The sequence below is a fragment of the Lepidochelys olivacea genome, assembly GCF_965140295.1.
Source record: "Lepidochelys olivacea isolate rLepOli2 genome assembly, chromosome: 3".
NCBI lineage: Eukaryota > Metazoa > Chordata > Testudines > Cheloniidae > Lepidochelys > Lepidochelys olivacea.
The window spans coordinates 22,117,223-22,144,460 of record NC_140413.1 but is presented as its reverse complement, the minus strand read 5'-3'; the positions used below and the strand labels follow the sequence as shown (position 1 = coordinate 22,144,460).

Sequence of the window (27,238 nt, the reverse complement as noted above, 5' to 3'; positions counted from 1 at the left end):
TCAGAGGGTAAGAAAAGAATAGAGTAGTTATCAAGTGATCCACCCCATTGTCCAGTCCCAGCTTCTGGCAAACAGAGGCTAAGGGACATCCAGAGCATAGGGTTGTATCCCTGATCATCTTGACCAATAGCCATTGATTCACCTATCTTAACTTCCAACTCATTTGTTGTTCTGACCATGTAATCCAACATCCACTAGCTACTCTTTCCTCACATCAAATTCAACTTTCTTGTCCTTCACTATTTGGTTATTTCCTTGTCATCTACTTGCCTGGCACTTTGCCAGTGCTGCAAACCTCTGTCCACTTCTGCCACAACTATCTTTGTGTTTTCTTCCATGCTGTCTTTTAAGCATGGGCCGCCCATCCCACCACAATGTCCTCCTTCAAATCCCTCAAGACCCATCTCTACCATTATACCTATGGAAACTGTCAACGGAAAAACAGATGGCTATTGGAAACTGATGATAGCTATTATTTATATCCTATAACTTAGGCAAATGTTTAAAATGACTGAACAAATCAAGTTATGCACATAGGGAGTCGAAGTAATGGCATGTTCTTTTTAGTCTTACTCCTTTAGCTATTCCCTTCAATTGTTTGTTATATCAACTAGTTGAATCTTATCTCAACTGAAATGTTAAGCTCTTCAGAGCAGTGACCCCCATTCTTCTATATGTATAATCATCATCTAGCAGAATGGGGTCCTGTCCCTGATTGTGACTTCAGGGCACTACCATAATATAAGCAGTACAATCTCCCTTTGCTGAGGCAGGTTGTAGTGCCACGGGATAGCCTATATGCTTACACGGATTCACACAAGCACTTTATCCAGGACCTTGTGTACTATTTGAATTTAACTGACGGTCAAAGTCCCTGGGATAGAGTAAAGCATCTAATATGAGATGCAAAAACAGTCTCTTCACCCCGGCCATCTCAACACTACCAAGGCTCATGCTGCACCAAGTCACCAGCAGCAGACCTGTACTAAAACAAGGACAAGATGAGTTAACGAGGCAGATCTTGATGATTCAGTCAAGACTGGACACCTCATCCACGATCAGACCATGGGTGATGATAGTTTTACTGACAGATGACACTGCATATCATGATGTGATGAAGTTGAGACCACTGCCAGACTCTACCCTGTGAACGCACATCTGAGACTGTCCAATTTTTATTTTTTTTAGATTTCCTGATACCCAGTAATATTGTCTACACACTAAAATAAGTAGACTGAGCTAAGGTAATTGTACAGATTGAACCCCAAACTCTCTTGGCTTTGGTGGTTTCGAACAGAACTAATATTTTCACAAGATGTATTTATTTTTTAAAAGTCTAATACAAATAAAAATAGAAAAAAATTACTGAACTAAAAAGTAACTTGTATTTGAATTGCTTCATTTTGTATTCAGGATAATAGGTTTTATACATTGTGCTTCCATGTTGTCAGATTTAGAAGTCAAAGATAAATCTTTTATAAGTGTTCCGTATGGAAACAGTTGAAACAGTAACAGCGCTACTAGAAACCACATGTATTCACACCACACTTCATAATTAAACTAAACAAATGAGTTTAACATGAAAGCTGTTCTGAATACAAAACTGAATAAAACACCTGCCTTAAAAAAAGACTGCATTAAGGTGAAGTTTTTTATGCATGTGTGTGTCCAAATATGGTCTCTGAAACAGAGTTCTGAAAGGTTGGAAACTCAAACAGGAACTAAAAAAATCCTTGTAAAATATCCCTTTCTTTTCTCTCCTTTGAAGATCGATTTTAGCTTGAACTTAGTGCATGTTGCTGAGTAAAGTTAGAACAGATCCAGTTAAAGAGATCAGAATGGAGCTAGCTGCTGCTACATTGTTTTAAGAACTTATAGGGCCAGTTTTCACAAATTAAACACAGGCTAATGTGTGCACCTCATTTATGTGCAAATACCCTGTGTGTGTTAACAAAAATCATGTAACTGGTTTTATATGTGGTCACAGAGCTGCAGATTTTGGAGCCTGTATGCCCTGAATGTATTCACAGATGGATGTGTGGATGTCATTATGTATGACTAACTCTGCAAACCTGGCCCATGGGGTTTAACATCTCAGGCTAAACTCTATCTACAGATAGAATTTAGCTTACCTGATCATTTTCTTTTAGTAGCTTATCTCCTCTTTTATTACTAATGGAGTAATACATTAGTAGAATTTGGAGGCAATCCAGTGTTATTGCTGGAGGCTTCAGGATTAAGCCCCAGCCTTCAGCTCAGGCCACCAGAATTCTTCCAAAGCTGTAGAAACACTCCAGCAACTGATTACCACCATTAAGATGAAGACTTGATATATAATTGCCTTAAGGATAATTAAAATGTTTAAGTCTCCCGTTAGAAAAAAAATTCAATTTGTTACAAATTATATTCCATACATTTATCAGATTACCAAGGTGGGATGAATGAGGAAAGAAGATGCTAACAGAAATAAAATTGTCAGGTATTAAATTTCTCATTCTGTCACATGACTTCTCTCCTCAATTCATCATTAATGGGAAGTAGTGAGCTCTGAATCACAAAAGCATGTGTGCATGCAACCACATGAGAGAGGTTTTATTATTAAAGTAGAATAGGCTGAAAAGCAAGTTACCCACAAGAGCTTTGTAATTTAAGGAATTATGTGGAAGTGAACCCTGTAGCATTTGTCTACCAAAGAATCCATCTGCAGAGGAATGGAAATTTATTTGGCAAATCTTCCTTGGATTAGGTTCAAATCTTCCCCCAAACACACAGGCACAGAGCACCACTAGGAACCTCGTAAAAGGAACTTCAATTCTTATTCTACAAATAGTTTCCCAGATGCCTAACATGCTAAACGGTGCAGTATTTTAACATCTTGCTGGGAAACACCAGAGAGGCTTGAAGGCACTGGCATTTTGGATGGAATGAGATGAACAGGGTACAGTTGGCCAGTGTACTTCTCACGATTGTGGGAAGGAAGCATGTGTACGCATAGGGTATTTCCCTAGGCTGTTTACAGGTGAGACATAGCATACATTCATGCTGGCCTGGGGACTACCCAATTGAGGACAAATACCTTGCTTATGGGAGTGGCCTGACAGATGTCACTGGGAGCCTGAAAGGATGCCTGCTTACTCCCCCAGCTGCCTAATACCCATGTTAATATTTTAGTAATTATCTAATACCATTCAGAACTTCATTCAGTAACTCAGCCCTGGTCTACACTAGGAACAGGCATTGGTATAGCTACATCTCTAACCCATGAGAGACGCAGCTATACCGACCCAACCCCTGCTGTAGACAGTGCTAGGTTGAAGAAGAATTCTTCTGGTAACCCAGCTACCGCTTCCCAGTGAGGTGGATTATGCTTATGGGAGAACCACTCCCCTTGGCGGAGGTAGCATCTATAACTAAGTGCTATAGTGTAGACATACTCTCAGAGTTATTTTAAACAAGAGAGGGGATTTCTTTCATAGAATTACAGGAAGTAAGATAGTAAAAAAGCAAAAGAGGCAGACAAAGAATCCCTCCATCAAATGCTATTCAGGGCTTGTCTACACCTAAAATGATGCAGCAGTGCAGCTCCACCCTTGCAGTACTTCAGTGAAGAGCTACCTATGCTGACAGGAAGGTTTCTCCCATTGGCGTAGGTATTCCATCTCCCTTAGAGGTGGTAGTGTGGGAAAATTCTCCTGTCAGCCTAGCGCTGTCTACCCTGGGGGTTAGGTTGGGTTAACTGTGTTGCTCAGGGGTGTGGATTTTTCACATCCCTTAGTGATGCAGGTATATAAACCTAACTTCCTGGCTATGTTCCATCTAATTTTTTCCATCCATGTGTGGAATGAATTTTGATATGTGCACCAATATTGAGGTAATGTGCGGACGTGCGCCACCAGTAGAAACGAAAAAAATCTAGATAAAATATATATTTTTAAAAAGTTACCATAGGGATTACTCCAGCCAGGACAGGTTAGGCATTTTAGAACTCACTACTCAAAGAATTAAATTTAAGCATAAGAGAAATAAAATTATGAAATGCATACACCAGTCAAAAACTAGAACAGCAGTACTTTGAAATAATAAAATTACAGAGAATGTGTGTGCACTGCAGGAAGTACCACCACCAGTTTGTGTTGGGAGGTGAGTGTGTGAGAGTATGTATATATGTGTGCTAGATGCTGGGGAAGTGTATGAGAGACTGTACATGCTCTCTTGAAGCAGAGGGGCACTCACCAGAAGGCTCGTTCAGACCGCAGCAGCTGCTAGCAGCTCCATCCTGCTCCTGAGCCTTGTCGTCCCCCCTCCCGTGGTCTGCAGAAATGGGGTACACGGGTGGTGGGAGACACCCTGACATCAGCACCCCACTTCTCCCTCCACTCTGCACAGCAAGGAGGGCCCTGGGAGCAGCTGGCCAGGGGCTCCAAGGCAGAGGGTAGGAGCAATGCATCTGCAGAACAGCGTGGGGAGGGGCACCTGAACAAATGTCACCAGATGTGTGCGGCTCTGCTAATCAAGTGTTCCAAGTGCGCTGCACTTGATTGACTCTTGGGCTGCCGCACAGCTTAGAGGGAATACTGTTTCCCAGTGTAGACCAGGCCTCAGAGAGGGAAATGTATGAGACTTTTCAATGTAGAGGACATCTAGATAGTGGCCCAGCACAGACATGAATGGTGAAGCTTTGTTTGTGCCCTAAGCGAAGTCTGAGAGTGGGGGAAGAATCTAGGTTCATGATGGTGCAGCTCCATGGGGAACGTAACCTTCATGTACCTCTGTTCTGGTCACAGATTGCCTATTGTGCAGCTTATGCTTTAACATGGAGCCATCCTACAGAGTAGGGAAAGAGAGACCCCTTCCTGCCTGAGCCCCATGCCCTGGCAGAGTGAGGGTCTATTGTCTGAAAACCAGAAAGGTGCAATTCCCATTAAATTGGTGGTTGAGCATTGCTTTACAGGAGTGACGGGCTGCATGCTGCAGCGTGGATGAGGGAGGCGCTGGTTAGCCTGCTCCACAGCACTGTAAATGCAACTCTGTGAGAAGAGTCCCAGCAAAGACTTCCTCAGCATGGAAAGGCAAAGGAGAATGGGTTTAAACCCTGATTTTTATCCCACCTAACAATATGACTTGTTACATTAAGAGTGGGATGATTATTTTGTTTTTGGAACCCAAAGTCTCTGGAGTTTTCAAGATTCACAACTAAGCAGGCTGTGAGGAGTTCTCTCTGCGGGAATTCACATGCTCCTGGTTGAACCTCCCACAGTGGAGAAGCAACTTCTGGCAGGGGTCGAGGCCCTACACACCTGTCCCTCTCAACACCCACATCCTGGCAAAGTGCAAAGGATGGTGGCTTGTTGTAGTTGCGTATAACCTGCACTCTCATGCCCCATCTCCTGGCAGAGCACAAGAGTCAGTGGCTTGTGGCAGCAGGGCACAAGCTGCCTTTTGAGGCTCCTGAAAAGCTGCTTATAGCACTTCTAACTTGGCTCAATGCTTGCAGGGCATCATCGCTTGCTGTTATGAGGGGAAAAAGGAGCCTGATTGAGAGGTGCTCTGTCGGAGAACACAAAGATTAGAGACTCACTGCTCCAGTGATTCCGCACCTTAGGTGATGGAGAGAGCAGCTAGAAGCTGAAATGAAATCACCACTACATGAAAACAAATTGAAGTTATGAAACAATCTGGCCAGAAGAAACTGAAAGGACAACCTGTTCAGCTGCTGGAGTTAAAAATATTTGGTGGTCTGAGCTGAAAGGGGGCTTAGTTCTGCAGCCTCCACCAATACTGGACTGCCTCCAAATTCCACAGGTGAGGGGCATCACCCCAATAGTGATAAATGAAAGAAGCCATGCAGTATGCAGCCATGATGCTACCTCCATCAACTGAGGGTAGATGATAGCACTTTCTAAAATTAAACTAAGAAGAAAAAGAGGAAAAACCTCAAACATGTTTGTACTGACATGAGGGCAAGGAAAATGGTTAAGTTGTTCTGGCTCATGAAGTTGTACCAAAGTCCTGAAACTGTTCAACAGCAGTTTTGATCTTTTACTGCAATGCATTGTGCAATTTATCACGCACAAATAATGAGAATGCACTAGGATGAACGTTTTCTCTACATAAAAGCTATGAAGCATACACTATTTCACTGCAGAGAGTCTAAAGCTCTGGAGACTGAAAGAAGTTTAAAATGTGCAGCTTTGTTTTAATTCTCTTGCAAGCCTCATAGGTACCAAAAAATGCAGAAGATCTATTTCAAACCCATCATCAGAGGTAATTAAGCAGTTTCCATCATTTTAAATTCTCCTTTTCAGCGTTGTTAAGAGTTATGTGATACAAGTATAAAATTTATTCTACAATTCTTTTGGCATTAGTGGCAGTGACAATTCTGAGTTTTCAAGTGGATAGTAACAGAATTCCTTTGGAACTGCATATCTGTGGGGCATTATCCATTTATAAGATTTTTTAGATGTACTAAAAACTAAATACATTAACTGTAAAGACAAATATATTTAAAATGATATAACAGCTAAAAACAAGTTGAAAGAAAACCTCTAGTATTTGAAAAACTGTGTCAAGATTTTACCCAAACTAAACAAGCATAAAGTTGTACAGAGATGAACGCCAAATACCTATTACAAATATAACAGGATTTTAATATATAGTTAACTTTATTTCTAATAAAACCAATATTTTAACTCAAACTGATTTTTAATTTCCTTAATCCATCAATTATATACCTGGCATGCCTGTAGCAAGACCCTGACCAAAAGCCAAAGCTGGATTTGCGGCCGCAGCTGCTGCAAGTGACTCTGCCTGTTGCCCTTGCTGACCCTGATTGGGAGTAAGAGGGCGCTGACTTGCTCCAGCACGCAGAACCTACAAAAGACCAATATGATACTATTTTCTTAAAAACTGAGTACAAAATCAATTATACGCTATAAAAGGCCTAGGACAGCTGGTTTGTGTATTTAATGCTTTTTAGTTCTGAATTTAATATTCTGAATACCCCACCTTAAAGTGCATAAACATGTAAAAGTGTAACAGGTATAGACTACTTTGCTGAAAGTATTGTAGCACAAGAGACCTAGGTTCAAGGATTGCCTTGGGTCTTTTGCTAGCCAGCACAATAGAGATCGAGAATATTTTAGAAATGGCTGTGATTCTAGAAGAAAGTAAAATTGTAAAAAGTCCTCCTAAATCTATAAACACATCTGTGAATCCAGACAATTTATTAACTGAAAACCAATCCTTACCTGACAAGCACATAATATAGTAAAAATAAATAAAATAAAATAAAATCTTTACCCTCACATTCCACCAATTTAAAATTTTTATTCCTGGACATTCCATAACTTGAAGGAATTTATCTTATGCTTTGAAAATTTACCAATTGTAGTTTGTAAATACTTACCTAACCTATCCCCCACCAAAACTCAAAACACATCCTTTATCAATATCCAATCTTCTGGAGGTTGATAAGTGAACTTGATTTTGTTTCAGGTTTTTAACTCCTCTACCCAATTATGACAAATATGCTTTATATCTTGTCACCTATTTGACAAACAGTCCTTTTTCCACACACAAATTTGGAAAGAAAAATGCAGTTTAGCTAGTCTTACACCTATGTGTTCCTGCAAAAATATCTTGCATGCAAATTATTTATGGGAACAACTGATTTTAACCTAAACTTTTTAGTTAGGCAACCCACCAACTGCATTTTGACCTTTTTGGGGACCCACCATTTATTTATATATTCACACACACACACAAAACTACTGCGTGCTAGGAGCTGTCACACAGGGCTGGGGAGCACCATTTGAACTGGGGAGGCCCTCCTACCCTCCCAGGCCTTCAACCTCCTAATCTCCCTCCTCTCTACTCCACTCCCCCACCAGCCCAGGCCCCAAGCTCCCTGCACAACTAACCACCTCCCCACCCCAGCCCCTTTGCTCTAACTCTTGAAACCTGCCCCCTCCCTGCAGCACCAGCCAGCCCCTATCCCCAAGGCTGCTGACTGTCCATTTGCTGGCTCTGGCCACTTCCTCCATGCTGCTGCTGCCTGGGACCTGTTCCCTGTGCTGTTGCCCCAGATTAGCAGAAGAGAGAGTGTAGAGATAGAGCACTTATTGCAGACATGCCGTGTGTGTGTGCGCGCACGCGCTTAAGGTGTCTGAAAATCACTGGTGACCCACCTAGACCCTTCCTGGGACCCACTATTTGGGAAACAGGGTTAGATATTCATTCAATAGATGAGAAAAAATTCTGCAAGGAAGAGAGGCTGTTCAACTCTCAAGATAGTTCATCAGTGACAAGTAATGACTAGCAACTGCTTTAAATGGGAGGGAAGATCCAGTTATATAGGCTTCTAAGGTGAGGGTGCAATTTTGGAATTTGAGAGAATGGAAATTCAATAAAAAGACATTACTAGTAAATTATATATTGGCTAAGGATGGCATTGAATGTTTTGTTGTTTTGAGGAAAGGATAATAAAAAGTATCAGATACATAGCCTACATAAGATTTATTTTTGTCTTTAGGAAACATTTTTGTAATGGCTTCAAGCATTACATCACAATTGCCCTCACACAATGAATGGGATTTAAAAAAAACACATCATAAAAACAAATCTTATAAAAATGAAGCAATCTTGAGTTAAAGATTAATGAAATTAAAGTAGTAAAAATAGCATTTCAATAAATAAAATGGTGAGATTAATTTCAGTGATATATTTTAGTTACTATAATTTCTTGATTTATCAAAACAAAAATAACCCATGGCAGGACACAATGTCAAAGCACATTATCTTCCTGTATAGAGCAACGCCAATGGAAAAACTAGGATTATTGTTTAAAATTAGAGAGAAAAACAACCCCCCCTCAACAATATACTATTTTCCAATAGGTGGAAAATTACTAGAGCTACTACAGCACAACTGCACCCTGCTGCAGCACTATAAGAAGAACTTCAAGAGGATGTGGCAGTCTTTATCCCGATTTCTTTTCTTGCTGTTGACTGTTAAAATCATTTTAAACTTTATATGAATGTTTGAGAGATTATTCATGCAGCACTAGTTACAAAGGGCTTGTCTACACTCGAAACACTACAGCAACACAGCTGCTATGTCACTGTAGTGCTTCAGCGCAAACACTACCCATGCTGACAGAAGGGTTTTTCCTGTCAGGGTAGTAACCTCCCTCCCTTACAGGCAATACCTTTGACCTAGCACTGTCTACACTGGGGTTAGGTTGGCTGAATTACACCACTCAGGGTGTGGATTTTTCACACCCCTTAGACACATAGCTGGGTTACCCTAACTTTTTAGTGTATATTAGGCCTGAGCATTAAAACCCACCTTCAATTAAGTTATAGCAACCCAGACGAAGGAAGCAATTTTTAATGTATTCTTTTTAATTAGGATTGCAACAGTAGCCAAATAAGGAAAAAAATAAAGATTAATTATGCAGCAGGTGAAACTTAAAAGATGCTGATATAATTGGTAATATGAATGAATTTAAGAAATGAGAACTAGTCAAATACTAACCAAAACTTTTGGTATACAGACTGTTGAAAAGCACAAGAGAAAAGTCTAAAGAGTGACATGCAATTTTTGTTTACAGTTCCAGTTGAATTTGTTTATAAACTGATATTTTGAAGTAGCAAACCTTATACAATTTTTTTTTTTTAAATACTGTTCCTCTGCATGAAGATTGTACTCTACCTGTTGCTGTCCTTGTGCTTGTGATGCTGCCTGTTGATTTGCTGTGGTGTTTGCAGCTGTAGCTTGCTGCTGAAATAAATTGGCTGGATATACTCCCCATGGTACTCCATAGTACTGAGGAGGGACCACTGCCGGACCTAACAAAACACATTATTTTCAATTTACTGTTGTTCATCAAAATTATTATTATTCATACTGCAATAGCACCTATAAACTCTGATCAGGATTTTCACTCTACTGTGCTAGTTGCTGAATGAACGTCACACAGAAGACGACATTATCCCTAGCACAAATTAATCTACTTTCAATTTTACAAAGAGAACTTGCATTGTAATTGTCAAGAGCTCTTAAATAAATGTTAGCAAAACCAGACATGTATCTATTTTAAAAGATCCACTTGATTCAATTAATGAGCTTCATTTTAACCCCCCTTTTCTGGTCTGAAACATTAACAGAAGAACACAAGAAAGGCTGATATACTTAGAACAAACAACAACTACCCGTGTATATGAAAAATATCAAGTCACTGTTTCTGTTCTTTGAATGCAGCCGTTTGGTTAGACAGTCAACCCTGACTAAGTTTTAAGCACATAACTGATAACTCCCATACCAATTCAAAGTTGTTCAACTGCTGTACCAGATGGTAGCTTACACCCAACTCTTGATGAGGGACAGCAGTAATTACTTTCTGGACACACTTTATATTCAAGTTACTTCTACAAATAGTTTACAAAAGGTTAAGAAATGATGAACAGATATTTTAATAAATGGTTAATCAATTGTTCCAGAATGAACTCTAGAACAGGTGAACTACCATCATGGCCATCTACAGCACCTTCTACTGACTTGCTCTTAATCATCTATAACCCATACGTCCTATGCTGATCTATAACATGCTTTTAACATCTATTAATTGGTTATAAACCATTTATAACTGAAACTTTACTACAAAGCATGACCCTACTCTGCAGGGATAGGATTGAGAAAAATTACTAGTTTTGGAGGTCAAATTTGGTTGTTTCCACTGTAAGGAATTTTTCACAAGCTTTATCAAAGTTGCTGAGGGTTGGACGAATCACTTTGCAAATTGAAGCTACTACCACCAAAAAAAAAGTGTCCGTGTTCCTGGTCTATTGGCGTTGAACAGATCAAAAGGAAACATTCCAGTTTATGAACTTCAGTCCCCAATTAGTTTATTAAGTAGGAGTTCCATTTTAAATGTAAATGATCACCCTATAATCCAAACAGATACATGCATGTGGTCAAACAACTTCTGGGAGTGGGACACATAAGAGGGTTCACACTGTAACAATAAACACCCTTCTGGTAGACCCTTGTAAAGTTAGAAACACTTGCATAACATTCAGTAGTCAAAGCTTACATGTAAAAGTATGCTCAAAGTCAGTTTTATCCCACATTAACAAATCACTTCACATTCCACAGGATAAACCCAGCCTATCCTGCCTAAACCAAAGAGCTTCCCATAGCAACTTTCTTGGCCTTTTTTCTTCAACACTCCTGATTCTACACTTCCTCATTCTTTATCCCTTTTCTTGTTTGCAAATACAACCCTGCGATTTTCCTTTGACACTCACACATGATAGATCACATCCTTCAAACTGGGCTGAGATACTGTCTTCGTTTTTGAAGCCCAACATTTCCAGTCTACTTGTGATATAAAAAAACCTAGCAGTGAAAGGCTCTTAACCATCATTTCTAATCACCTTGCTCATCAAATGCCACAGTTCTCATGAATTGTGTGCATATTTTAATATTCCTTTCCACCTTCATTACTGGGAGACAACAAACTTAAAATCTAAACCTCTTTCCAAAATGTCAGAAGCAGTTCCAAATACTCCATTTGCCTTAAGCACTCTGCAATATTTGTGGTTTTACATCAGACCTTCCTATTTAAAGGTATTTTTTCCACATCCTGTTGCTGTGTGAAAGACTCATGCAAACAGGGAATACACTGTCTACTGGATAGAGTACTAGACAGAGATTCAAAAGGCATGATTTTCTAATCTCAGTTCTATCAATGACCTGTTGAGTCACCTTGGAAATACACTTAACAGCTCATGGATCTCAGTTTTTCCATTTTAAAAAAAGGAACAACAATACTTAATCTTTTTCTATAATTTTCAGATACAATATTAATAAAAAATATTCTAGACAGAGCAATCTTTGATATTATTTGCAACAATTAAGAGTACAAAATACTCAGAAAGAAAATGCAGTTTATTAAGTGGATTGTGCCCTCTTAATTATTCATAGAAAAAAATCTTCAAAACTACAAATATTGATTTATTTTCTCAATAAAAAAATTTATAAATGCATTTTACTATTTTCAAATTCTAATCAGTAAGTTATAATAAAATTGAGAAAAATTGTTGTTACCTGCTAGTGTTGCTGCTGCAGCTAACCCTGCTGCAGTGTACGGGTCAGTACCTGGAGGAGCGGCACTGATAATGTACGGGTTTGGCACAAAAGCAGCTGGAGCCAAGCCTGCTGAGAATACCCCTGCTATAGTAACAAACAAAGATTTAATTTTAGCAAATGGATCCAACAGACATTATTGCACATTTAAGCAGTGTGATCACAAGTTATACCTGTATTAAAACAAGTACTGCATGTACTCTTCTTGATGTTTTGAAGTGAAGACAAAGTAGCAGAGAAATCATTACTTTCATTTTTTCTAACCACAAAATCTCTGCCCTAACCCCATTCAGTTATGCCACATGAGGGCAAACAAATAAATAGAGATATTTTATAAGTGCTTATATGCAAATACAAGAGCTGTAGCTCACGAAAGCTTATGCTCAAATAAACTGGTTAGTCTCTAAGGTGCCACAAGTACTCTTTTTCTTTTTGCGAATACAGACTAACACGGCTGTTACTCTGAAACCTAAAAATTAAGATGAACTAAGATGAACTTGAGTGCCTGCTATTAAATGAGGCTACTGATATAATAAGCATCAGAGAAACTTGGTGGAACAATGATAATTAAGGTTTTAGTCACTAGTATATTTAATAAAAGTCATGGTCAGGTCATGGGGAGTAAACAAAAATTCACGGCCCGTGACCTGTCCATGACTTGTACTATATACCCCTGACTAAATGTTGGGTGGGGAGGGAGCACAGGGGTGCCACAGGTGCTCAAGGGGGGTGGAGGAGTGTTGAAATGCAGAGATTTTTTAAAAACACTATTGAAGCTCAACCTAAATGTATACCCCAAATAAAAACACAAAAAACAGTAAGAGGACCACCCCCCCCCGACCCCAAAAAAGCTACCACTGCTAAACAACACAGTAAAAGAAGTGGTTGAAGACAAAAAGACATCCCTTTAAAAACTGTCAAATCTTACTGAGGAAAATAGAAAGGAGGATAAACTCTAGCAAGTCAAAAGTATAATTAGGCAGGCCGAAAAAGATTTTGAAGAGCAACTAGCAAGACACAAAAACTTACAGCAAAATTTTTTTTTGTAAGTACATCAGAGGCTGGAAGCCTGCCAAACAATTAGTGGGGCCACTGATGATGGAGATGCTAAAGGAGCACTCAAAGAAGACCAGACCATTGCAGAAAAGCTAAATGAATTCTTTGCATCGGTCTTCACTGCTGAGGATGAGAGGGAGATTCCCACATGTGAGCTATTCTTTTTAGGTGATAAATCTGAGGAAATGTCCCCGATTGAGGTATACAATATACATGTGCCTGTGTCAGTCCCAGAACTTTAGAGACACAAAGGTGGGTGAGGTAGTATCTTTTATTGGGCCAACCTCTGCTGGTGAGAAAAGCTTTTGAGCGACACAGAGCTCTTCTTCTGGTCTGCTTTCAAAAGACAAGACTGGGAGCTTAAATTTATTACTCTGCTAGACATGATTTTTGATTAACGAATTTAAGCTCCCCGGCTTTTCTTTTGAAAGCAGACCTGAAAAAGCGCACTGTGTGGCTAGAAAGCTTGTCTCTCTCACCAACAGAACTTGGCCCAATAAGAGATTTTACCTCACTCACCTTATCTCCCAGACTGAGGTGTTAACAAAAGAGATTTTGGAACAAACTGATTAATTTCTCAGTAATAAGTCACCGGGACCAGATGATAGTCACCCAACAGTTCCGAAGGAACTCGGACATGAAATTGCAGAACTACTAACTGTGGTATGTAACCTATCATTTAAAATAACCTCTGCATCAGATGACTGGAGGATAGCTAATGTGATGCTGATTTTTTAAAATGACTCCAGAGGCAATCCTGGCAATTACAGGATGGTAAGCCTAACTTTAGTACCAGGCAAATTGGCTGAAACTATAGTAAAGAACAGAATTATCAGACACACAGATGAACACGTTTTGTTGAGGAAGGCTTTTTGTAAAGGGAAATCATGCCTCACCAATCTATTAGAATTCTCTCAAGGGGTCAACGTACATATGGAGAATGTTGACTCAGTGGATATAATGTACTTTCACTTTCAGAAAGCTTTTGGCCATGTCCCTCACTAAAGGCTCTTAAACACAGAAAGCAGTCATGGGATAAGGTCCTCTCATGGATCAGTAACTGGTTAAAAGATAGGAAACAAAGTGTAGGGATAAATGGTTAGTTTTCACAGTGGAGAGAGGTAAATAGCGGGGACCCCAAGGATCCATATTAGGACCAGTACTGTTCAACATATTCATAAATGATCTTGAAAAAGGGGTGAAAAGTGAGATGGCAAAGTGTGCAGACAATTCAATATTACTCAAGATAGTTAAGTCCAAAGCTGACTGCAGAAAGTTGCAAAGATCTCACAAAAGTGGGTGAGTGGGCAAGAAAATAGCACATGAAATTCAATGTAGATAAATGCACAGTAATGCACATTGGAAGACATAATCCCAGCTATACATACAAAATGATGGGCTCTACATTAGCTGCTACCACTCAAGAAAGAGATCTTGGAGTCACGACGTACAGTTCTCTGAAACCATTCGCTCATTTTGCAACGGTAGTCAAAAAACTAACAGAATATTAGAAATCATTAGGAAAAAGGATAGATAATAAGACAGCGGCATTAAGGTATTTTCTATATAAATCTATTGTATGCCCACACCTTGAATACACCACACAGTTCTGGTTGTCCAATCTCAAAAAATATATTTGGATTTAGGGCTGCCAATTAATTACCGTTAACTCACATGATTAACTAAAAAAATTAATTGTGATTAAAAAAATTAATCACACTTATAACAGTAGAATACCAACTGAAATTTATTTAATACTTTTGGATGTTTTCCTACATTTTCAATATTGATTTAAAATTACAACACAGACTACAAAGTACACAGTGCTCACTTTATATTATTTTTGATTACAAATATATGTACTGTAAAAATGATAAACAAAAGAAATAGTATTTTTCAATTCACCTCATACAAGTACTGAAGTGCAATCGAGAAAGTGTAACTTACAAATGCAGATTTTTTTTTTTGGTTACATAACTGCAGTCAAAAACAAAACAGTGTAAAACTTTAGAGCCTACAAGTCCACTCAGTCTTACTTCTTATTCTGCCAACTGCTAAGACAAACAAGTTTGTCGACACTGACAGGAGATACTGCTGCCTGCTTCTTATTTACAGTGTCACCTGAAAGTGAGAACAGGCGTTTGCATGGCACTGTTGTAGCCAGCATTGCAAGGTATTTAAATGCCAGATTTGCTAAACATTCATATGCCCCTTCACACTTCCGCCACCATTCCAGAGGACGTACTTCCATGCGGATGATGCTCGTTAAAAAAAATGTGTCAATTAAATTTGCGACTGTACTCCTTGGGGGGAGAATTGTATGTCTCCTGCTCTGTTTTACCCGCATTCTGCATATATTTCATGTTATAGCAGTCTCGGATGATGACCCAGCACGTTTATCTTAAGAACACTTTCATAGCAGATTTGACAAAACGCAAAGAAGGTACCAATGTGAAATTTCTAAAAATAACTACAGCGCTCAACCCAAGGTTTAAGAATCTGAAGTGCTGTCCAAGATCTGAGAGGACCAAGGTGTGAAGCATGCTTTTAGAAGTCTTAAAAGAGCAACACTCGGATGTGGAAACTTCAGAACCCAAACCACCAAAAGAGAAAATCAGCTTTCTGCTGGTGGCATCTGACTCAGATGATGAAAATGAACATGCAAGGTGGTGAAGGAGGATGAAAGTGAGGGGAGTACAGGAGTTGGAATCCACTACCCCTTCACCAAAGTATCTCAGCTTGAGGGGCTCCCATGTTGGGCTGTCTCAGCTCACTGAAGCAGTAACCCCTGAGGAGCCCTTTTGTGTCTTGACGCCTCCACAAAGACAACTCGGCTTTTCTGTAGTTGTTGCTGCTACCTTAACTCCTGAGAGCACTCAGGCAGTAGCATCAAGGGAGAAGAATGTCTTCTTGCTAAGATATCAATGCACCAAGGGCTCTCTAAGGCACTGCTGTTTCATTGAATCAGGGGATGTTTAGCACAGAGCTCCTCACAAAACAGGACTCAGTGAATAACTTCTGCTAAGCTGTAAAAATTTAAAAAACAAACCTATCTTTTCCTTCAGACTTTACTGAAGTGTTTAAAGTTTGGTCTTTGCAGCAACTCAGATAAGAGTCCAAAAAACCTCAGGATTCATAAGAAATGTGTAGACTAAATTCAAACACTGAAGTCTTACAAGGATTTTAGCCCTACTTTAAATACAAAATTCAACACTACTTTAACTAGACAATTGCCAGGGCACCTCTAGGATAAGCAGCTATTTATGAAGGAATGAAGTTAATCAACACAATAAAAGCTATTTTGCACTCTATAGTACCTTTTACTGGAGGATCTCAATGGGCTATTACAAATATTAATTTAACCTCAACACCTCTGGGAGGTACATTAAGTATTATCCCATTTTACAAATGAATGAGTTGCTTCACTTACACTTACTTTGTGGCATTAAAATAAGCGTACTTCCCATTTTTAGTCATCCATATTTTCAATATACAGTTCTACATAAGCAAAACTAATTTTCAGTCATTTGAACACAAGTGTAGTGGCAAATATTTAGGTGGAGGAAACAAAACAGAAAACGCAATTTTAGAAACTGTTATATAGAGTAGGAACAATCTGACACAGCAGCTCTTCAAAATGATCACTAATATTTCTCTTTCCAGTGCATATATGCATACTATTACTAATACTACTATTTATTAACTAGTTAGAACACCATAAATCAGCAAACTTGAATTAGATTTGATGTTTAGTAAACTGAAAGTAGTGTAGCAAAACAATACATTTGTCAGCTTTTTGTCGCTGACATCTAAAGTATTTATACATTATAAAAATCTCACCTATGTGTGGCTGCTGAGCTGCAGCCAATGCGTACTGTTGCTGCTGGGCTGCTGTTAACTGCTGGACAGTTAGCGCATTAGTTCTCTGGAAAAGCTATGAAATAGCAAACATTTAAGTTTTCAATTTAAAGATGCGAGTTATGCTTAAAGTTTAGAATTTACTTTAAATTCTATGTACACAATGCACAATGTATATTACATGGAAATGTAAGTACATTTATTTGTTTCCATCCTACTCTCTCTCAAGTATAGGAGTTTAATAAGGTGAAATACATCAAAATTTTATGCTTAAATAGTTAATTAGAAAGAACAAATTGCAACATCTTCAAATCACAGAATATTTTAAACACATTCCCATCAGTTCTGTAAGAACAGCACTAACCTGCTGCTGAGAACTGTAGTCAAAAAGTCCTACAGTAGCTCCTGAGGAGTCCATTTGTACCTGATTGCCAGGATAGTCAAACTGTAACGAATCAAGACCAACTTGTTCCATGGCATCCAGATTCTGAGTTTCTGAGTTTGAAAAGTCTTCTACCAGAGGTTTGTGGGCGGTAGGATTGGGAAGTGGACCTAATCCTTCTGTGGAGTTAGGGTTAGGACCCAGGCGCTCAGCTACTTCCGTTGGGGAGGCTTGTCGGCTTCCAGGAGTACGACTGCACAGAAGAAATTAAAAGAGAGCCTCTTACAGCCTTGACAAATAAATCAATACTGGACAAAGCATATTACAATCTGTTGAAGGAGAATCTTTAAACATGAAAAACTTTACAAATATAACTGAGAGAAAGAAGATTCACCATAAGCAGTTTAACAGGCATAGAATGGTGAGCTAGGAAAAAGCACACCTTTAAGCTTTAACAGTTTACTTCCATTATAAACCCCACTGAAAAATACTTCCAGACTCTTATGAATGAAATGAAATGAATTGCCAATCACCTGTAAGGGCTTAGCTAGATGGCAAGTCAGTGCCTGGCAAGCTGGGGTGTAAATCTATAGCACTTTGGCATGTAGTGTACAACCTGGCCATATGGACCATGTTACTATACAGTAAAAGCACCCTAGTGTGCTGTTAAAGGTTGGTAGGTATCACACTCCACTTCCCAAATGGGAAGTGTTACGTCAGTCCTACTTCTCTCATCTCTGCAGCACTCAAAGGTTTAAATCTCTCTCACTGAAATGAAGGCATGGGTGCCTCCAGCAAATCTGCAGACATAACTCTGAACTGTCCAGTATCAAAAATCAGAAGTCAGTCTTTTGTTGCGGGAAAGAAAACACCATAAAACCTGTCACTTTTAACAAACTGATTCAATCCAGAGCACATACAGCCACTCTAGTGCTTTGATGGTGACAAAGAGTAACACTATGGCAGGGAACTTTTGTCACCTAGTAACCCACCCTGGCTCCAAACCTAAATTATGCATCAAAAACCATTTAGCACTGCTTCTTCTTTGCCTGTGACACAAGCTAGGAACCAAAGAAACTAAAGTTTCATGCATTAGTTATTTCAATATCCATTTCACTTATAAATAAGAATTATATAGGAAGAAAACCCATACTACAAGTTAATTCAAAATACTGTTTTAATATAAATGTCAAGAGATACAGGAAGAATAGGACAAATATTTAAAAAAAAATATATTTAGTTAGGATAGGTTTGCTCCTTATAGTGGTGCTGTTGTGTTGCTATAGTTAAAGTTGTGTCAATAGTTCAATTATAAACTTCTATTTGCAGGGATTCGTAACTCTGCTTCTAATTGCCCACTTAATTAGATAGCCTTCTCTATTATTTCTTGAGAGGTTTACTGGGTTTGGATGCTTTTCTGCACTTATGCAAAAAAAAAAAAAAAGTCATTTCTAAAAAAAATAATTTGGAAAGCATTTATTTTTTAATATTGTCATTGCTTTTGATATTTAAATAAAAATAACAGAACAGATTAAAATTAATCTACTCTGCATATGCAGTAGACAATTTAGTAAAATGAATGAAATATGTTTTATTTTTGATATGGTAGCATGCATTCCAAAGGAGTGACTGTAGCTTTTCAGATACACAATATGTTGAGGATTTCACTTTTGGCATAATTAACATGTTTGTTAGTTATTTTCTTTGTTTTTAATATGGGCAATCATGTATTTATCCAAAAGACTAGAAATGGGTCAAATATGCATTTCCTTACCTTCCTAAATTTAAAAAATAAAAGTAAAAATCAAACAAACATTTAAATATATAGGTTCAATTTTAGACCAAGAAAAGAAAGAATATTAAGAGTTAAAGATGATAATCTTTAACTCAAGTTTTGTACCTCCCATTCTCCCATCCATATTAGGATGGACTTATAAGCAGCAGTCTGAACAGCAGTTTTCTGGTTTGTCAATGATCATGTCAATTATCAAGGATACATTAGATAGGTATTTAGATACCAAGGTGATTAATCTGGTATTTGTAAGGTACCAAAGGTTTAATTAAAGATTAGATAAAATAGGGTGGCTGCTTGTGACAGCTGATTGGGCTGTTATGAGTGGGATCAAGGTTCAAATTCCAAGTTTGGACCTTCTCCTTTTAAAACAAAAAAACCTGAATAAATGTCACTCTCGTCAGCATTCAGAATGGTACTGACTGGCTGAGAAGGGAGCTGAATCATATCATGCTGGTCAAATAGAGGATGAATTGTGTGGGGAAACGGAATTGGGGTTCCAACAGGTTATGCAGTGGGAGGATGCACTGCTTCATAGCAAAATTAGAGGTTACATTAAAATTGTGCAGGACTAACTCCTTAACACATGAGCCAGATGTGAAAGTTATGAAGTTTAGGAAGAAAAAAAGTTACAGGAAGTAATTTAGTTCATGATTTATTAATAGAATAAAATCTTAAAGCCCCCTTTAACATGTGTTACACACTGCCTTTTGCAGGTAGTAATTTCTTTAGAAGAACTAGTAGGTTTATTTAGTTAAGATGAACTTTTCTCTCTCATGAAAAATGACACATGGGCTAATGAAATTGTAAGTAACATGTGGCACAGCAGAAGGGGGAGGATGAGAGATAAAAGAATCAATCTACAGCTGAATAAATGTTTGAATTTGACACACAAACAAGAACTCCAAGTATCCCTAAAGAGATATGCTTGTCTTCTTGAGAAACAGTTAAAAGCTTACTTAAAATCTTTGCAATCGGCATCCATTCCATTTGGCAAACCTCTGACATTTATTTTAGTAACATCCTCATCATCTCCTTGTTTAAGATCTCTGTTTTTGTCCTCCTCAAATGGAGAAGCCTTTCCTTTCTGATCTCCTTTCTCAGGTCCATCTGTTTCAGCATCTCTAGTGCCCTGAGGAAAAAGAATCTGTTTGATTCTGAATATTTAACAGAACACAAAAGGAGCACCGTAAGATGACCTAATTCTACACTATAGTGCATGTAAAAAATACAAACATTTTGTTCTAAATGAAATTGCATTTGGTATGTAACTTGTTTATGAAGTTTCAACCACATGCAATTACTAATTGCTAAAACATAAAAGGGCGTTGTCAGAATTTATAATGGAAAAGTTAACTCAACCTTAACTATAGCGGTGCTGGTAAAGCAGTAACACCACAAATTAGATCACAATATACTATTAAAAAAAATTAAAGAAGTGTTTTTAAGAACACAAATAATATGAAGCTCTAGCCCAAAGGCCATTTTGTATTTTGCTTTAAATATAGTTATTAAGAGCTTTTACAGCTCACCAGTGATTTGCATAGTACCTATTTTTCTGCCTGGATTTGAAGGTGATTGGTAAATAAATGCAATAATTTTCCTGAGAAACTTATTCAAGGCCAAGAACTCCCCAAATGTTTCTCCCTAACCCCTTCATGTTAGGATCTTCCAACTAAGGAAAAGTGGTGGGTAAGAACTACACATTTCTCAGCTGAAGGGAATGATAGAAGAGAAATGGAAAAATGTAATAGAAAAACATAACCATGTACAAGAATTCATAGCACTGCTGTAAGTAACTATGCAAGCTTAAAGCATTAGATTACTTACAAAAGCTCCTTTCCTAAACCGGGAATCCAATTTATCTGCTGGAGAGGAACTTAACACATATTCTACCATGCTCACTCCAAGGCCACCACTTTCTGATCGAGGAGACAATACAGCATTTACTTCACTGTTTCCATGAAAACCCTGTCCAGGCTTTCTCTGTACCATAATAGGCTGAGACATAGAATGGTCTGTTTAAAAAAAATAAATAAAAAATTACTAATCTGTACTTTACAGTATAACTTGCAAAGTTGTTAGCATTTCATAATGGGGAACATATTAAGCAAGACCAGAATATGGCAATTAAATACAAAGCCAGTTTTATTTTTAACAGTTATAACTGAATATATTTATTTTTAAAAAAAATCTTGTATCCCAGTTTTGAGTTTTACTAGCATACCATTGTCATTTGTTCAGTATAGATTTCTCAGAATTAACATGAGGGAAATCAATTTAAAATGTAAGGCATATCTAGGGTTTTATAAAACTATTACTTTCAGATAAATTAACAGGAATCATCTTTAAATACATATTACAATCACTTACGAGGAGTTCCCCATGCAGTCTCTCTCCACTCATCACCAAGGAATATCCCTTTTTGTCCATCTTTTGCTGAATCATCAGGTTCCCAAAACTTTTTGGCAGGTAACAGCTATTTAAGAGGGGAAGTTACTTCATTTAAAATAGCCAAAAATTAACCAATAGTTCTTATAAATAGCCAAAAATATTAACAGCACAACTAAGGGGGATATACTCCATCAATGAAACAAAAAAAATCTAGATATTTAGAGATTCTATAGATGTTAACTGTACAGAAGAAAACAAATTACATTTGAACAGTTAAAGAGTGAAAAATAGTGTCTAATTAATTTCTCATGAAAGGAGCCCAACTGACAACCTAAGACGCAGGTACTAGTTACACAGAACACACAGAGAATGAACAGTAACTATGCAAGCTTTCCCCTGCTAATGCCCTGATGTTCTTCAACCATCACCTAGTAGGTTGCATCTCTAACGGTGAGAGGCCACTCCATTTTCCATCATGATTCAAAATCTTGGCCTTTCAGCCTAAACAACTAACAAGAATACAAAATCCAGAGGTAGTTTTCATGACGTGGTTGTGTCAACTTGGAAATGGACCAAGTCCACAAACTTCAGATAGTAACTACCCGCATGATGGCAGTTCAGCTACCTCTAGCTTACTACAAACCCTGCCATGTTTGATCCAGTGACCTACAGATTAAAGGTTCCAAATCTCAGTCATTCCCCTCAGCAATAGGGTTTCCTCAAGTAACTACTTCTAAGGTAGAAAAACTGAAGCCATTTCAGATTTAGAATCTCATATTCTGTTCTGTCTTGGAACAAAACCAGTTTTAGTGTGATTACAGAAAGCAGGCACTGCGTTTAACTTCATCAAAAACATTCCTAAGTCACCAATCTTTTTATATCTAGTTTTATAACCATAAACATCAGTGGCAATATAACTAGGTTTACCAACTCTGCCACTGTGGTGTACATCTAAATCCTCGCAAACACATTAATACAGTTTTCATTGGATTGTAATTTTTGTGCACACTGAAAAACTGTAACCCAGCATTTATTTTAAAAAAATCAATTTGTTAGTGGAAAGTAAGAAAACTTTTGAAAGGAGATTAGCAACCTAATTCTGCAGAATTTAACCATCCATTTAAAACACGTTTCTAGGCCTTCTGGAAGTGGAAAAAAATATGACAAATATAATCTGATGCAACACTATTTCACCTAGTCTGCAGATAGTACCTAGAGGAGATCACAGTATTGCCACCTTTAGTTCTGCGCTGCCTTCAGAACTGGGGGCTGGACAGCAGCAGCTGCTGACCAGACGTCTAGCTCTGAAAGCAGCAGCACAGAAGTAAGGGTGGCAACACCATGACCCCCTGCTACACTAGCCTTTTGACCCCTTTTTGCGGGTTTGAGAAACACTGTACTTTTGTATACTTTTATCCTGTAGTATAGGGTATTTTTATAGTATAGGGTAAAAGTACAGAAAAGACCAGATTTCGTGGTCATGAATTTGGTAAGGCCCTACATATGGGCCTGTTAGAAATGGACAGGATTCACAGCATTTTAACCAGGCAGCTATTTAAATGGCTATGAACAGAAGCAGAGATATGCCCTGGAGCTATTCAGGAGGAAGGCAACAAGAAGTGCTCATGAGACATCAAGAGTAGTTGAGAGCCTACTTCTTTAGCAGTCAGAAAGCTGAAGTCAAGACAGTTGCTTCTCCCCTCTAGTAACTAAAGGATTAATGAGGCTTCAAATGTCTCAGAAACCTACTAGCCAGGAACAAAGTTGGTGGGTAGATTAGTTGGAGAATAGTTAAATTAAATTTAAAAGCCATTTCCCCATTCTTTATATTGAAATCCCTGGTTCTTACAGTGGGATTTAAAAAAGTCATAAATGAAGGGAGGAAAATAACTAGAAAAACAGAGCACATACTTTTAGCTGTGTTCAGGAGGGTCTATTGTTCAGGATAGTATTTTGGTATGCAGCGTCTTCCTGTCAAAGGCTGCAATGGAAGATGCTTAAGTGTCTGTTTCTCTATTTGTATATTTTAAAAAGTAATCACCAGGTGTCCACATCATAGATTTTCATGTGGGTCAAAACACTATGTCTTCTATAAGTTTGTAAAGTTCTGAACTATTTAGATCTCAGAGGATGGAGAAGTACATCGAGGACCATGCAGGATACCTCAATACTGGGTAACTAAGTGAAATTTAAAGGCCTACTAATGGTCCCATCTAGCTTTAAACTCTGTATCTATGTCTGTAAAGGCACCACTGTTTTCCTTCTGGATATCCCAGGATAGGGCAGAAATGAAATAAAGCCATTTTATGAAAACTATAAAAAAAGTGTGTGTGTTGTTTATAGAAAAAGTGGCTCTTCCAATAGAAAGTGCGAATACGATCATTCAGTTCAGAGATTTCTCTGGCTGAGATTACAGCTACCAAAAGCAAAAAACTGATGGGAAGAATGGAGCAGATTAAATCAGAATCTGGTCAGGTCATCAAATTGTCATGCACTTCTAGCATGTTTATTTTGTGTCCTCTTAAATGAGGTTATTTCTATATAACTTTCATTATCCAGCTGAAGGTCAGACAAGTATGGCAGAAAGTCCAAGTGAGGAAAGATTGGAACAACATTTATTTATCCCTGAAACAGTGTGTAGGATTTCCGCAAAACACAGGAGTATTGTTTATTGGTAGAGTGTCTCATCGAGAAGAGCAGCCAGAACATAAGAACAGCCATACTGGGTCAGACCAATGGCCCATCTAGTCCAGTATGCTGTCTTCCGACAATGGCCAATGCCAGGTTCTTCAGAGGGAATGAACAGAACAGGTAATCATCAAGTGATCCACACCATGTCACCCACTCCCAGCTTCTGGCAAACAGAAGCTAGGGACACTTCAGAACATGATTTTGTATCCTTGCCCATCCTGGCTAATAGCTACTGATGGACCTATTCTCCATGAACTTATCTAGTTCTTTTTTGAACTCTGTCTAATCTTTGCCGGAGGATGTTGTGAAGGCCAAGATTTCACAGGTTGACTGGGCATTGTGTGAAGAAGTACTTCCTTTTGTTATTTTAAATCTGCTGCCTATTAATTTCATTTGGTGACCCCTAATTCTTGTGTTATGAGAAGGAGTAAAGAGCACTTCCTTATTTATTTTCTCCACACCAGTCATGATTTTGTAGACCTCTATCATATACCCTGTAGTCTGTTTTTCAAGATGAAAAGTCCTAGTTTTATTAATCTCTCCTCATAGGCTCATAGCTCTTCCATACCCCCTAATCATTTGTGTTACCCTTTTCTGTACCTTTCCCAATTCCAATATATCTTTTTTGAGATGAGGCAACCAGATCTGTAGGCAGTATTCAAGATGTGGGCATACCATGGATTTATATAGAGGCAATATGATATTTTCTGTCTTGTTATCTATCCCTTTCCTAATGATATCCAACATTCTGTTAGTAATACATTGAGTGGATGTTTTCAGAGAACTATTCACAATGACTCCAAGATCTCTTTCTTGAGTGGTAACAGCTAATTTAGACCTCATCGGTTTTTATGTATAGTTGGGATTATGTTTTTCAATGTGCATTACTTTGTATTTATCAACATTGAATTTCATCTTCCATTTTGTTGCCCAGTCACCCAGTTTTGTGAGATCCCTTTGTAACTCTTTGCAGTCAGCTTTGGACTTAACTATCTTGAGTAATTTGCAGATGACACAACTTTGCCACCTCACTGTTTATCCCTTTTTCCAGATTGTTTATGAATATGTTGAGCAGTACTGGGACCATTAGTTATGCCTGGGAGACACCATTATTTACCTCTCTACATTCTGAAAACTGACCATTTATTCCTACCCTTTGTTTCCTATCTTTTAACCAGTTACTAATCCATGAGAGGACCTTCCCTCTTACCCCATGACAGCTTACTTTGCTCAAGAACCAAAAGAGGACTAACCTTTATCTTTTGCAGAGTCCTACCCACAAGAGAGGATGCAGGAAAGGCATTAAAGAGGTATTTCAGGAATGGTTAGGATAGCAGGTCCATGGCTGCTGCTCCCTGTGACAAGGTGTTTTACAACTGATTTTAGGATGCAAACAGATCTACCTTTGGTTGCCTAAATTTGTCTGGGACAATGCCAACGAGTTTTAGAAACTGAACTTTAGAAACTATTTTTAAAAATCCAGTCAAATCATATCAGGGAATATATAATTGTATTTAAGATATAATTTGTCTGGGACAATGCCAACAGGTAGACGCTACATTTTGGTGCATTTATGTTGTGACAATTTAACAACACTACTGAGTTTGCCTACAGTGAAAGGAAGTACATAGGTAAGATTTTTCCCTGCCCAAGTTATGAGGGTTTAATCTTCCCTAAGGAGGGGGGACTGACCTGGTTCTTCCTAATTGCTGATAGCTAAGCATACATCATGTTGTTCATCTCAATTAAAATGTGGTTATTTAGCTACTGATTAGCTAAGGGCATGAACAGCTCAAACAAACTGCCATCTGTTACTTCTTATGTGGTACCTGAAAGAGCAGTATGCACGTCTATGACAGACATGTCATTCATTCTGCAGCATAACAGAGAAGCAAAGGCAAAATAGGCCTTTCACTTAGTGATTCCTGCCTCTAACCAAATAACTTGTGGTTGAACACAAGCATATATTTCAGAAAGACATTTAAATGTCATTAAAAGACTCCAAGTGATAGAATTAACAGCCCACCAATTAAATCTACCCCCCCCCCCACCCGCTGGATCAATCGCTCTGGAGCTAAGTGTAGAAGTGGGAAGTGCTGAATCCCTGCAGAGACAGAAAAATAAATTGACCTACGGGGATTAGGAATATGATCAGGAAATGAAATTCAATTCAGAAAAATGCATATGTGAGAACAAGAGAACATAACAGGAACAATGTCTTCACTGGGAAGAAAAAACTATCTGGACATTTTTTTAAAAAGTATACCTATTCACATGTTCTAGGAGCATTACAACACTACACTTTACAAAAAGTGCAAAAGAGTTAGGCCTGGTCTACACTAAAAAGTTTGGTTGACCCACCTATGTTGCTCAGGAGTGTGAAAAATCAACATCGGAGCAGTGTAGTTAAGCCAACCTAACCTGCAGTGTACACGGCGCTAGGCTGACGGAAGAATTCTTCTGTCCAACTAGCTACTGCCTCTCAGGGAGGTGGATTACCTGTGCCAATGCAAGAACCCTTCCCAGCAGTATAGGCTGCATTTACACTGAAGTGCTACAGCAATGCTGCAGCTGTAGTGTTTCAAGTGTAGACAAGCCCTTAATGTCTTGACTTTTCCCGATGTGTTCATTGGTTAAACAGTAAACAAATTATACCAAGGTGTTCAGTGACAACTGGCATAAAAAACTGACACCATTTTTTAGTTCCCACATTCAGAAGAATCACATAATAAAAGAGAATGTGCTCTTGATATAGCTCTGATGAGACCACATCTGGAATACTGTGTTCAGTCTGGTGCCAAGAAAACAAATTGGAGTTCAGGGAATAACCAACAAAAACACACCACAAAACTAGGGTGTACTATGATGTGTAACTTGGGTAAAAGAATTAAGAAAAGGGAAATCTAGGAAAAACACAG

The 27,238-nt window shown here is 38.3% G+C and overlaps 1 protein-coding gene across 5 annotated transcripts in view; it reads right to left on the bottom strand.

Moving 5' to 3' along the window:
- PUM2 (pumilio RNA binding family member 2) overlaps nucleotides 1-27,238 on the bottom strand; it is a 106,724-nt gene that overhangs the window by 37,679 nt on the left and 41,807 nt on the right. For all 5 annotated transcript variants that reach the window (XM_084624744.1, XM_084624740.1, XM_084624741.1 and 2 more), the window contains 8 exons: nucleotides 21,609-21,714; nucleotides 21,066-21,253; nucleotides 20,195-20,367; nucleotides 17,426-17,696; nucleotides 17,044-17,137; nucleotides 12,109-12,234; nucleotides 9,712-9,848; nucleotides 6,732-6,870 (listed from right to left, as the gene is read on the bottom strand). In XM_084624744.1, the coding sequence (XP_084480870.1) occupies nucleotides 6,732-6,870; nucleotides 9,712-9,848; nucleotides 12,109-12,234; nucleotides 17,044-17,137; nucleotides 17,426-17,696; nucleotides 20,195-20,367; nucleotides 21,066-21,253; nucleotides 21,609-21,714 (1,234 nt within the window). The remainder of the gene's footprint in view (nucleotides 1-6,731; nucleotides 6,871-9,711; nucleotides 9,849-12,108; nucleotides 12,235-17,043; nucleotides 17,138-17,425; nucleotides 17,697-20,194; nucleotides 20,368-21,065; nucleotides 21,254-21,608; nucleotides 21,715-27,238) is intronic.